The following is a 12230-nucleotide window of genomic DNA, read 5'->3' on the forward strand; positions in this document are numbered from 1 at the left end:
ATTTCTTTTTTTTTTGGCACTTCTGTTTTTTCAACCACAGTAGTAACTGCTTGCTTTGGACATAAAATAACAACTTGTCAGGATTTCCATGTTTTTTAATATTTGTAACATACGTAATAATATTATAGCTCCACTGAAAGTAGAATATAAGTGAAACATGATAGTAGATAGAACAGCAAACTCTATATACATCATGATACGTTAACTGCTCCTTAGAACAGTATTTAGACCTGCAGATACTCCTTCAACAACAGTGCATGTTTATGCAAATTTATGGCTGCCATAATTAACTTCATACCAAACCTGCCTTTTGTTTTGCTTTTGCATTTACTTGTGATGTCTACCCCTTTCTAGAACTCATATTGGGAAATAAACATGGTGACTTTGGTGATAAACCTCCCTAGCTGGACTCCCTTCTCCAGCTCGCTCATCTCCACCTCAGCCTCCAGCGTGGCAGGGCCCTGCACTGGGCTCACAAGCATCAACTGACCCGTCTGCCGGTCTGAGCGCTGGACTGTAAAGTGGCGCCGGGCTAGCTTTCCACCCAGCAGGGAGAAACGAAGTGTGTCACCCATTGGACGCAGAGCTGAGACTCTGAACATGACCCGAGGAGCTGACAGGTTGGAGACTACAGCCAAGTAATGATAGGAGAAGGAATTTGGGGTCTGAGAGCATGCCTTGTTGTCCACAGGGCAGGGGTTACGCTCACAGCGCCTGGAAGAAATGAAAAGTGAGTGAAAAAGTTAGGTTCAGTCTGGTTTCTACAATATGTAGATATCATTCCTGTTGCATTATTATTCTGTCTCTCAAAATTAATGCAAATAAATCAGGAGAAAATATTTAAAAGAGTGTAAATGTGTCATCTTTACATAGGGGATGTCTTGACATATGTAGCATGGGGGATTTTAGGGCAATCCACACGCACACACTGGAACCCTCCATATGTGTTAATGCACATCTGATCCTTGGTGCAGTTGTTTTGTCTGGTGGCACATTCATCAATATCTGAAAGGAGATGTCAGCACAGTTAAAAAATAAATAAATAAATAATTTAAAGTATTACTGACATTGTACAAAAAGCCAGGTTTCATCTATCAGTTATATCCTGATAAAAAATCTTTATGATGTCCTGTAAAAAGAGAAAGTGTAGGTGTGGCGTTGGTGGTTTGGTCCTTTTCACAGACTTTCTATATGATCTGAGCAACAAAATAGCAATCGTACTGTTCATAGAAATGGGCCAAGAAGCCAGAGGCCCTCAACATGAACTGTAGTGTGGGTGTATTTCTGCCTAGTGTTTCATCAGCCACATTTTCTATAAAAGAAAATTCCTTAAACCTTAATATAATGTTGGACAATGAAAGAAAAAAATACAAACATTGTTCACCTTTGCAGCTGCGTCCATCACGGGTCGAATTGTATCCAACAGGACAGGAACAGCGGTAGCCTCCAGGTGTGTTCACACAAGCATGCAAACACAGTCTCCCAGCTTGGCCGTTATGGAACAGCTCACATTCATCTATATCTGAAGTGATCAGTGCACACACAGTTACCCTCCTGCATCCGTACATTTAACATGTGCTGTCTTTACAGGGGGGAGGTTGTGCGTACCAGTGCAGACATTGCTGTCCCGGCCAGAGATGGTGTATCCTGGCTCACAGGTGCAGTGGGTAGTCCCCTGTGTTATTGTGCAGCGTGATGGACGGATAAAAGGTCCTGTGGTGGCAGCAGGCAGGGTGGCAGCAGCAGCAGCATTAGTGGCTGGGGAGGTGGTCGCAGAGGTGTTTGTCATGATGACGAAGACTGAATGAGGAAGACCAGTGAGAGAACTAATTTGTTAATGCACGATTTTGATTGCAGTGGCTTGGTGTACTTTGCCTCCACTACACTCTAAAAAGAAAATTGAAAAATGCTTCAGGTGGTAACAAGTGATTAAACAACGTTTTTTCCTTTATAAGTTAATGAGTTGCGACTCAAGTCAGCTTTGTGCAACTTCTTAACTTGGGTTGGATGAATTTAATTCAATGGCTTGTTGACAACTAATGCCATTTTAGAGCGGGGTAGTGATTTTTTTCTTTGAGAACTCCAAAAAACAAGCTGCACAGGTTAAATCAAAAGAGCAATGTCACAGCTCATTTACACAGCTTGTGTAACATAAGTCACTAACAAACTTATTTCTCTTTTTAAAAAAATGTCACAATGGAAAAATTGCTGTCAGAGAAATTAGTAAATTTTTGAGAGGGGTCTGGCTGCAGAACATACATCTCTGACTGTCACTCTCACAGACCGTTCATCTGAGATGCCATATATCCCAGAAAGGAAGTGCAAGTGTAAAGTGTCCGGGCTGACAGATCTGTCCAAGGCCTTCAGCTCCTGATGACGTAGCACATTATGATTGGCTGTGAAGACGTGCTGTATATTATTGGCAGGAAGCTTGCGAAGCAAACTTGTTAGCTTTTAAAGCCACCTTTAAAGCTAACCTTAGTATTGTAACTTAATTCATACACAGACTTTCTCTGTACCTCCAAATCACTGTCTTTCGACCCTCCATATTTGTTTTAATAAGTAAGAGAGAACAAATAATGAATAAATACATTAGAGAAAAAGATCAGAGGTCTGCTCTGGGATTTAAGTGGTCTACTCTGGCATTAAATTATATATAGACCTGCTTTAGAAGTAGTTACACAACGGTAGCTAGCGCAGCTTTGTTAGCTTTAGCAAAAGCTAACAAAGCTACGCTAGCTTTGTATCTAATGTTACTACATAAACAAATGTAGCTAAGCTAAAGCTAATGTAGCTATGAAGATGATGTATCTACATAACTTACAAAGCTGCTTGGTGAGGTTAGCTTTAATTGCGTAGCTACAAAGCTCTGTTATCTAAAGCTATGTTAGCTTTAGTAACAGATGCTTTATTAAATGTAGTCAAAACTAACTTAGCTGTGTAGATGACGTAGAAACGTAGCTTTGGTCGCAGCTTTGTGAGCTTAGTCATTGCTATGTTAGCTACATAGCTATGTTCACTATGTAGCTTTGTTATCTACAGTTTCCGCATTTAACAAAACTATGTAAGCTACACATGCTGCTTTAGAATGTGTTGTTGGAGTAAAAGCTTTTTTCCTGTAAGCAGAATATTGACTTGGTTTTATTAAACATTTTGTAATCAGACTTTGCAGGTCAGGTTTTTAACTATTGGTATCCTAACTGTTACCTTAACCCTTACCCTAACCCTAAATGTTAAAAAAAAAAAAAGGTTAAATTTGATTTTATCTTGAGGTTTTAGCATATCCATTCTGAGATACATGGCATCTTACATGAATGGTCTGTGAGAGTCAGACAGTCTGTGTTGGGAAAATTTGGGCACTTTTTAATTTTGCAGGTGCAGAGAAAACACACAGCTCTGTGCAGTTTACATAGTGTAACACAAGATAGGCAGCCTTACAAAATACAATATAATATAAAATACAATAAAATAGATCTAAAAAGGGCTATGAAATACACTGAAATACTGTGAATGGACTGGTTTAACACTTAACCACTCTACTTTAAGCTAGTTCAACAGTGAGAATGATGTTTAAGGAAAAGAGCCCTTAAAACAGTTACTTTTGCTCTTAAAGGTTCAGTAGTCCCTGATAGACTATCTCAATATGAGTGGTCACTTGTGATTTTCTGAGCTTGTTCAACAACGGATCCTTCATAAATGGCTTGAAGGGATGGCTGTTCCTTCCATCCCATCACCTCCATAGCTGTCAGTGAAATGCACTGTGAAAAAACCTTTATTCTTAGTTTGTTGTCCATGGTCTAATGAGCAGCAGACTCACAGAAACCAACTGTAAGCCAGCGGGGAGCCATTAAAAAAAAAAAAAAAAAAAAAAAGAAGAAGAAAACAAAAACAAAATGAAGGGGTTGTCTCCAGGACCTGTGCCACACAAATATCTTGCTCTGAGACTTAAGCCTGGAATTCACAGAATCCCACTTTGCTGTCTGTTGCACTGGTCTTTTCTGCCTGTCCAAACTCCTGACCAATCTAATCCTTTTTAACAGAGTACAAGTGTTTGGGTGATGGCTCAAAACATGCTCTGCAGTCAAGAGTTACTTTTACCTTAAGTCCCATATGGGATTAAGACATGGAAACACTTAGTGCAACTTCAAGTCAAGTTCCCCTGATATTTGAAGAAAAACAACCAAAATGTGTGTGTGGTCCGAGTGTGTAGTTTTATACATGTACATTTTGGCAGCTGGTTCTGACAGGTAGCTCCAGCCCAGCCTTTGGCACAGACACAAGAGAACTTCCTTCCTTCTTCCACACAGGTCCCACCATTCAGGCACGGAGAGCACACACAAGCATTGGTGTCTGTGGGGAAACAAACTTTATGTTGCTTGTTTTGGAATGCAAAACCATCATTTTGTCAGACTGAGAAGATCTGCAGCCTAGAATATTACTTCTTTTAACTACAGTAAATCAACAAACATGACAAAGCATTTTGATTAGGTGGTAACTAAAGCTTCACCCTAAACTAGAGCCAGTGTAGAATAATAAGGTTGAGAGTGAGATGTGAAAGCATGTGATAATGGTGGAAATTATCTCCATTAATGGAACTAAATAGTGTAATTGATCCCAGAGAACACACTTCTGACACCGAACAGTCACTAAAACCTTCTGCAATTCATCGTTCTCAGAGTTATCTCACCTTTCAAAACCATCACCAAGACAACCATATTTTGTAGATGTACAGTGCTTATAAAAAGTATTCACCCCCTTTTATTAATTTTAGAAATCAATCATGGGCAATATATATATTTCGACAAAAAAAATCAAAATGTCAAAGTGAAAGATTTGTGATGCCAATTACATAAAAATATGTAAGGTAAAATAAGTGACAACAAAACTATTCACCCTCTTCAAGATGCACCTTTGGCTGCAATCACAGAACTGAGTCATCTAGATGCCTTTTCCCCTCTGAAAATTTAGATATCCAATCATTTGTTGCAGCTGGAGCTTTATTAATTTTCTTTTCTGAAGTTTAGCTACATCTCCAAGAATGTTTGTGTTCTGAGTGTGAAGTATAAGGTAATGCTTACTTGCTGGCACTGGGCTCTGACAGGTTGCTCCAGCCCAGCCTTTGGCACAGACACAAGAGAACTTGTTTGCTTCATCCACACATGTCCCACCATTCAGGCACGGAGAGCACGCACACTCATTGATGTCTAAGAAAAAAGACATAAAGAAAATACATACAGGGGCATATCATTGCAATATTTGAACTTAGGAAGACACAAGGAGGTATGCAGCCTCTTTGATGCTCAGTGAACATGATACCAAAGGCAAATGGTTTAAAGAGAGGGAATAAGGACAAGATGAGTAAATCTTGGGGGCAGCCAAAGTGAAGAAGTCCTCCAGATCAGACGGCCTTTGAACTCTTATCTTAAAGTTGGCAAGCTGTTAGAGGAGTTTGAATATCGGGCGTCATCCCGTGAGCTTTCCTGACAACAACCAAAGCATGTAAAGAGGAAATATGATCATGGGCCACAGATGAAATGTATTGCTGCATAAAAAAAGTTGGTGACATGCACAGAGCACAAAAGAGGCTTGACAGTAGAGAGCAGGGGAAGGGATGCTAACAAAGAGGACGATGACAGGCCTGTAAAAAAGTGATCAGTGGATTAGATAACAGGATCAGATGTGGTCAAGATCATAATGAGGAGGGTAAGGTCTGGGAAGATCAGCGCTCATATCTCACCTCGGCAGGTAGGCTGCTGTCCACTCCAGGTCAAGCCCTCCTGACAAATCCTACTTTCTGATCCGACTAGTTCATATCCAGGGTCACACAGGAAGTGAACCTCATGGCCAACACTCATTGACCTGCCAAGTTTCCTCCCATTGATGGGAGCATCCAGTTTTGGACAAGTACCTGTTAGGAAAGTAGAAGATGATGATAAAAAACACATGGCAGATAAGAGTTTAATATTTGAAATAAATCAGTCTTTGAAAGAGTTTCCTAACTATTGGTGGCTTTTGTGGTCTGCTTTCCAGCTGCGCTCTGCAACAGGTTAATTTTCTTCTTCAGGTTGCGTAGACTTTGCAAATTAGAGGCTTCATAAGCTGAGAGGAGCTTCTGGACCTGCTTAAGAGAGCCCTGTAAATCCTGTCGACTTGGACAGTCCTGGAATGAAACAGAGAGGAAAGCATTTCATGAAGTTCAGTCTCTGTTATGACACAATTACTTGTTCAACGCTGATTTATAAATCATTGACAATTTCAGGACAAATTATTTTATTTGATCACATTTAGATTTTTTTTTCTTCATACGTGATGTTTCAGAGCTCTTACAATGTAATTAAAAGTAACTTATTTTAACTCAGCCTCACCCAGTTACAGTTGTAAAAAGTGCATTGTGCTATTTTGTTTTACTCTTTTAAATCAGTCTCCTTGCCCCTTCTGAAAAGTCAAATTTGCACCTAAAAAAGTCTACACATCTTCTACCAAATGCCAGTAAACATAGCACTTTTCCCCCAGCAACATTTATTTATAACTAGTAATGTTGTCACCTGACTTTCTCTGCCACACATTAAATTAATAAATACATGTATTTTCTGCTGTCTACTTTTGCATACACAGGCAAAAAAAAATAAAAATCAAAAATGGCTTGCGTGTAAAAATATATGCCAGTGCTAATACAGACTTGTAGCTGTTTAAACACCCTTAATGCTAAAAAAAAAAAAAAAAAAAAAAAACACACACACACTGCATATACAAAATATTGGTATTCAATTCAATTCAATTCAATTAAAAAACTTTATTTGTCCCCAGGGGTCAATTTAAAGCACTTTAGAGCAGGAGCATTACAAAAAAGAACAAAGGTTAGAAAAAAAGTGTCAGTTGACAGAACAATACAGGCAAAGACAAAGGTATGTACAAATCTAAACTTAAGAGTATTAATAAAAAGAGAAGAAAAATAATAATAATAAAATAAAGTAAAGAAATAAATAAATAATTTATTTGTATTTGTCTTCTTTTTGGAGTTTTAGCCCCTTTTACACAGTTTGTTCATGACAGAACTGTTCTGCCTTTGGTATGCTTTACACTCTTTGTAAAAGTTCTAAAGCAGAATGGTAAAAACAAAATGTCACTGCCAGATTGACTGTGGTATATATCCAGTGTGGGGGATATATTTCACAACCTTTTGGGCAATTACCCATATTCTGTGTTTGGGAAGAGCAGAACCTTTTGAAAAATTCTCTAAGAGTGATTGGAATAACGTTCTATCACATTCACTACAGGCCAACCAGAGCAACAAGGCATGTGACCAAATAGGCATGCACCCTGCTCAGCAGACTAAATGAGTGATTGGTCCATGCTTTCTCATACCAGGAACAAACATTTTTGACTGAAGCTCTAGCAGATGGATCTGCCTGATGACAGACATGGAATCTAGCAATCCATCGGCTTTACAAGGTTAAAGAAAATACAGAAGACAAAAGCAACATATGCCTCTGATTTTTGGAACCTGGACTTGTCTTCCAAACTTCCTCTCTTTTTCACATTGTCAGTTTGCCTGTCCACCAACTTAAAGTCCCTGTAAAGTAATAAAAAAAATCTTCATTCTAGGTTTGTTGTAAGACAGGTCACTGTGTTATGAACCACCAGGCCAAATTTGAGTCATGAAAACCATCTCCAAGTTAATAAAAATTAAGCTTCAAAATTGTGAAAAATGAGCCAGTAAAAGCTGTTCTTGGAGGCTGTGGCCGTGTTGGTTGAATAAGCAGAAGAGAGCAGAGAGACAGAAGTTGGGGATTAAATTTATTGTTTCCTGGTACAAATCTCTCTATAATGATACTTTTAATGACCCATTGACCACCATAGCTGTTAGATTTGACAAATTTACCTCAATAAAAAAACACAGTATGTAGCTGGACGTTAACTTTCAGTGAAGACAGTGAAATTAGCTAACAACAGACTGTATTGAGATGAACTGTTCAGTGATTTTATATCGTTGTAGTTTTAGGGGGGTGGGGTAATGCCCCAACAAGACTGGTGATGTCATGGGCTAAGATTTTTGCCCTGCCCAAATTAAACCAAGCTTTCAACTTTCAAACAGTCTACATCAAAAATCAGTCACACATAGATCTCAGTTATTTCACATGTTTACAGCAATCTTATTCCAACATATCTAGTGTTAAGACACAATGTTTGGATTTCACCATACAGGGGCTTCAAGCCTGATTTATATCCATCCATCTATCCATTTTCTATACCTCTTATCCCGTTTGGGGTCACTGGGGGCTGGAGCCTATCCCAGCTGTCACTGGGCGAGAGGCGGGGTACACCCTGGACTGGTCACCAGTCCAGTCAATCACAGGGCTGACATCTAGAGACAGACAACCAGGCACGCTTATACTCACAACTATGGGCAATTTAGAGACACCAATTTCACCAAAAGGACATGTCTTTGGTGGTTGGAGGAAGCCGGAGTACCCAGAGAGAATCATCCATGCACAGGGAGAACATGCAAACTCCGCACAGAAAGGTCCTGACCGCCTGATTAATGTCTCTGCTTTAAATGCACACAGCAGCTACACCATCATGGCCTATGCCATCATAAGAGAAATATTCATGAGTGATTGTATGTCCTCATAGCTTTTCTATGCTAGTCATATTGTCATTTTCCAGTTTCGGCATATTCCCTGCCTATTTGTGTACAGGTAACCATGGCAACTGAAGCATAACATGTTGCAATTACAGGTGATAAATACTGAGGAGCAGTTTATTATACTGGAGTCATTGCAAAAAAAAGAGAAGTGAGGTGACATTATAGGAGATGGAGGCATGAATGGTGATGATACTGGAAATGTTTATACAATGATATTTAAATTATTTATTTGAATTAAAGGGCTTGTAGCCTGTGTTGTATTGATAGTCACATTTTTGAGTAAGTTTATCTTTATTTAAATAGGTTTCTGAACAATGGTCTATGTTATTGCATAGATTTGTCTAAGTATTAATTAGGCTTTACCTACAACTACCTGCTATGCATTTGCCAAATATGCTTTGGCATATATATTCATAAATGTTTTTTCGTCATTACTGTTTGTTGTGCATCACAGTTAAAGTACATATATTTTTTTTTATTTTAACCACTCAAGAAACCTGAGGTTACCTTTTCAGTAAGTTAATCACTCACATTGCCAAATTGTACAAATACTTTAATTAAAGGGGAAGTTTAAAATAAATCCAATTTGTAGCCAAAACATGAAAAGAAACTTCCACTCTCCTGCTGGTAAACTCATTAAGTCTGCAGTTTGTGCAGAACAGAGGCCGAGCTGTCATACGAGGGAGTAAATGCAGTAAGATCAGAGTGTGTGTGACCGCAGTGGGTGTTTGCAAGCAGGAACCTCCACCTCCCAAAGCTGCACACTGTAACTCAGTCATAAAAGTACGAACACTTGTTATGTGGTCTTTGGATGTGACGTCATGTGGAGGAATAAGATCTTCATCACATGCAGTTATGTAACTCCAGGAGAGGGGAATAAATAAGCAAAGGTTATTTACCATGCATTATGAATAATCACTTTTCCTTAATGAAGTGGTGGATTTAGTACACCCTAAATGCCCTTAGCATAAACACATCACTACCTCTCTTTCTATTGGCTGGTGTTGCAAAGGAGGGGCCCCGACTTGTTTTTACATCGGAGTCCCCTCCTTCATTCAACAGCTACATTTATTGCCGTCTGCCATGTCCTCAAATGCACGTTTTTCAGACAACCAATAAGTGTTTTCGTCCAGCCAGGGTTATGTAAGAAAAGTCAATATTTGATGAAAACACCTTTCTGATTTGGACTGAAATGGAGTTTGGAGGGACTTCAGTCAGTCAGGGGGTGGCTGGTGTTTATAGTGTAGATGTCAAAGGCCTCTTTCTGCCGGTGCTAAGCTACATTTCACATGGCTGCAAGTTAACTGGTTGTGTAGGAGAGGTGCAAAAACACCAGAGTACTTTTCAAGTTAACAACTTTTGCAATTTTCCACAACAACAACTGTGAAACACCAAAATACAATTTAAAAGTACTTTTGTACACATTCAAGACCTAAACTATCACAGATATTGGCAGATAAAGATGCTGGTTTCTCTCAGAAATACATTCAAAGAAAAGCACACAAGCAAAGACACATCTGTGCAAAAACATGCCTGAGAGTGATCCAAAAACAGGTGCTGCTTTTTGGAAGTTTAACAGTCTTTAGGAGTGAGAGCAGCTGTTCTCTGAGGGAAATTAAAAGATTTGTGAAAAATCAATTAACTCAGTACTTAATGACAAACCTGCTGAGGCACCCAGCTGTAGCTAAATTAGTTCATTAGCCTATGCAAATGCACCTACTCACCTGTCCAAAAGTTGGATTTAGCCAGCACAAACACAGAGTGAAGGCAATCGCAGATGAGGCAAACATGCTTCCAAAGACTCCAATACAGCCAAAGATCAGTCTTCAAATATGAAAAACGTTGCAGGTAGTGTGATCTTCGAGTTTGTGCAGGGAATGACCAGAGTGGAAAAAGAGCTGCAGCAAAACGTTGAGGAATGTTGGGTCAACTTTTCAGGAGCCAATCAGGGAGAGATGCTAAGAAAATGTATCCACAATTTTACCCCTCAACTCAGCTCTACTCAACTCTGTGTACACTTCCTCCAGAGTCAAAGCAGGAGAGTTTACATTTCTTTAATATATAGGTGGGAGAAAACTGAATGTGCAGGACAAGATGTCTTTGAACATGTAACACTGTACAGAAAGATGAAATTACAATGAAAGCTCTGAAAAATAATAGAAAAATGCACTCAAAATAAAATTAACCCAAGTGTTTTCTGATCATGTCAGTAGCTTTTTACATAGGAAATACCTGCATAAATGAAACCAATATATTTTTGATGAAAAAAATATATGTAACTGAAAAAATATGACGTATTTCTCATTTTTGATGTGATGCAATCATCATCCAGTGCAACTTGAAATCATCCAGCTGCATTTTCTACCACAGTTGAACGCAGTGTTCCCTGCAGGTTATAAAGAGAGGCTGCAGAGATGCTGGGTGCCCTCTACAGGAATATTTTCATACAGGAATGCCTCTAAATAAGAAAAAATACAAGTAAAAAAATGTAAATAAGTTAGACTGAGCACAAATATTTTCCAGGTCAGTAAACAGAGGTCCGATCATGACTTGGATGTATTATGAAAACAGACTCTGGAGTCAGGGAAAGAAAGATATTTTACTTTTCCTCATTGGAGAACTGTGATTCACAATTAATGATACTAAATTCTCTCAAAAACGAAACCATCACTCATTTCAAACTCTGCACACCACACAGTTAAATCATCCTGTGCTTCCCTCCACCATTTTTTGTTCATTTGAGATGTATTTTAAGCATTGGCTGGGATCACTCCACAACCTTTGTATTAAAATCCATTCAGATGTAAAGTGCATTTAATTTTAAGTACTTGATTACATTTTAAAGTATTAGTCACTTGTTCATCTTTGACTGCAGGTATGTCACATCTCGTCCACCTGGTATAACAGAGGACAAAAACATTTTGCTTCGTCAGCTCTGTCATCATTTCCTGACCTCAGTGACAGAAAGAGAGGGTTAATCTTGGTTGAGTGCTCTTCTTTGTTAAAGAAGGGGAAGTTTGTTTGGAGAGACTGCAGTCCAGATGAGTCACACCTGACACAGCTTTAGTCTTGAGCTCTGACTGATCAAGAAACAGAGATTAGTTTAAATGATTTTACCAAAATGAGTGTGGGGTTGTTGTGTAAAAAGTGACCGGGGCTGTGTGTTTGGTATTTAAGAGTTTATTTTTGGTACTAACCCAGTCTGGGAAGGATGAATTGTGATTCACACATTGTGGGCTGATTCAGTGTCTGTCTGCTGCTCAACACAATAGGCTCCCTCTCGTTTGTCTCCCCTGTGGGCTGAATGTATTTAGCACTGAGGATTCACTCTCCACTGGACGCCCAGTTATTTCTTATCGTTGTGATTCTGCTGTGTCACTGAGGGACTGTCTGACCCTGCTGAGCCAGACGGTAGCTGTCTGTTCTGGGATCGGTCAGAAGCAGCCTCCCGCTGAGATAACTTCTCAGATACATCCTGAGAAGCAGAGGAAACACTGAGCTCCAGGCTGTATGAACTCAAAGAGGCACTCAGGCGCCATATCAACTTACTTCTCTGTGAAAGCTGGCTGTGGTGTTGGCTGCA

The 12230-nt window shown here is 39.3% G+C and overlaps 1 protein-coding gene across 1 annotated transcript; it reads right to left on the bottom strand.

Moving 5' to 3' along the window:
• Positions 1-350: 350 nt before the first annotated feature.
• On the bottom strand, positions 351-10437 carry LOC121503600 (fibulin-7-like). The gene is made up of 8 exons (XM_041778121.1): positions 10372-10437; positions 6001-6160; positions 5738-5908; positions 5079-5204; positions 1609-1800; positions 1385-1522; positions 870-1005; positions 351-714 (listed from the first exon to the last, which is right to left on the bottom strand). The coding sequence occupies exons 1-8, from the start codon at positions 10435-10437 to the stop codon at positions 351-353; spliced, it is 1353 nt and encodes a 450-aa protein (XP_041634055.1).
• Between the last annotated feature and the right edge of the window lie 1793 nt (positions 10438-12230).

This window comes from Cheilinus undulatus, linkage group 1 (assembly GCF_018320785.1).
Source record: "Cheilinus undulatus linkage group 1, ASM1832078v1, whole genome shotgun sequence".
NCBI classification, from domain to species: domain Eukaryota; kingdom Metazoa; phylum Chordata; class Actinopteri; order Labriformes; family Labridae; genus Cheilinus; species Cheilinus undulatus.

What these genes read in the sequence shown, in the direction of transcription:
- LOC121503600 (XM_041778121.1), bottom strand. Translation starts at nt 10,437, where the DNA reads ATGTTTGCCTCATCTGCGATTGCCTTCACTCTGTGTTTGTGCTGGCTA. An exon ending in ACAGCAGCCTACCTGCCGAG is followed by an intron (nt 5,205 to 5,737) that starts GTGAGATATGAG and finishes CTTTTTTCTTAG; the next exon opens with ACATCAATGAGTGTGCGTGC. An exon ending in TATGTCAAGACATCCCCTAT is followed by an intron (nt 715 to 869) that starts GTAAAGATGACA and finishes CATTTCTTCCAG; the next exon opens with GCGCTGTGAGCGTAACCCCT.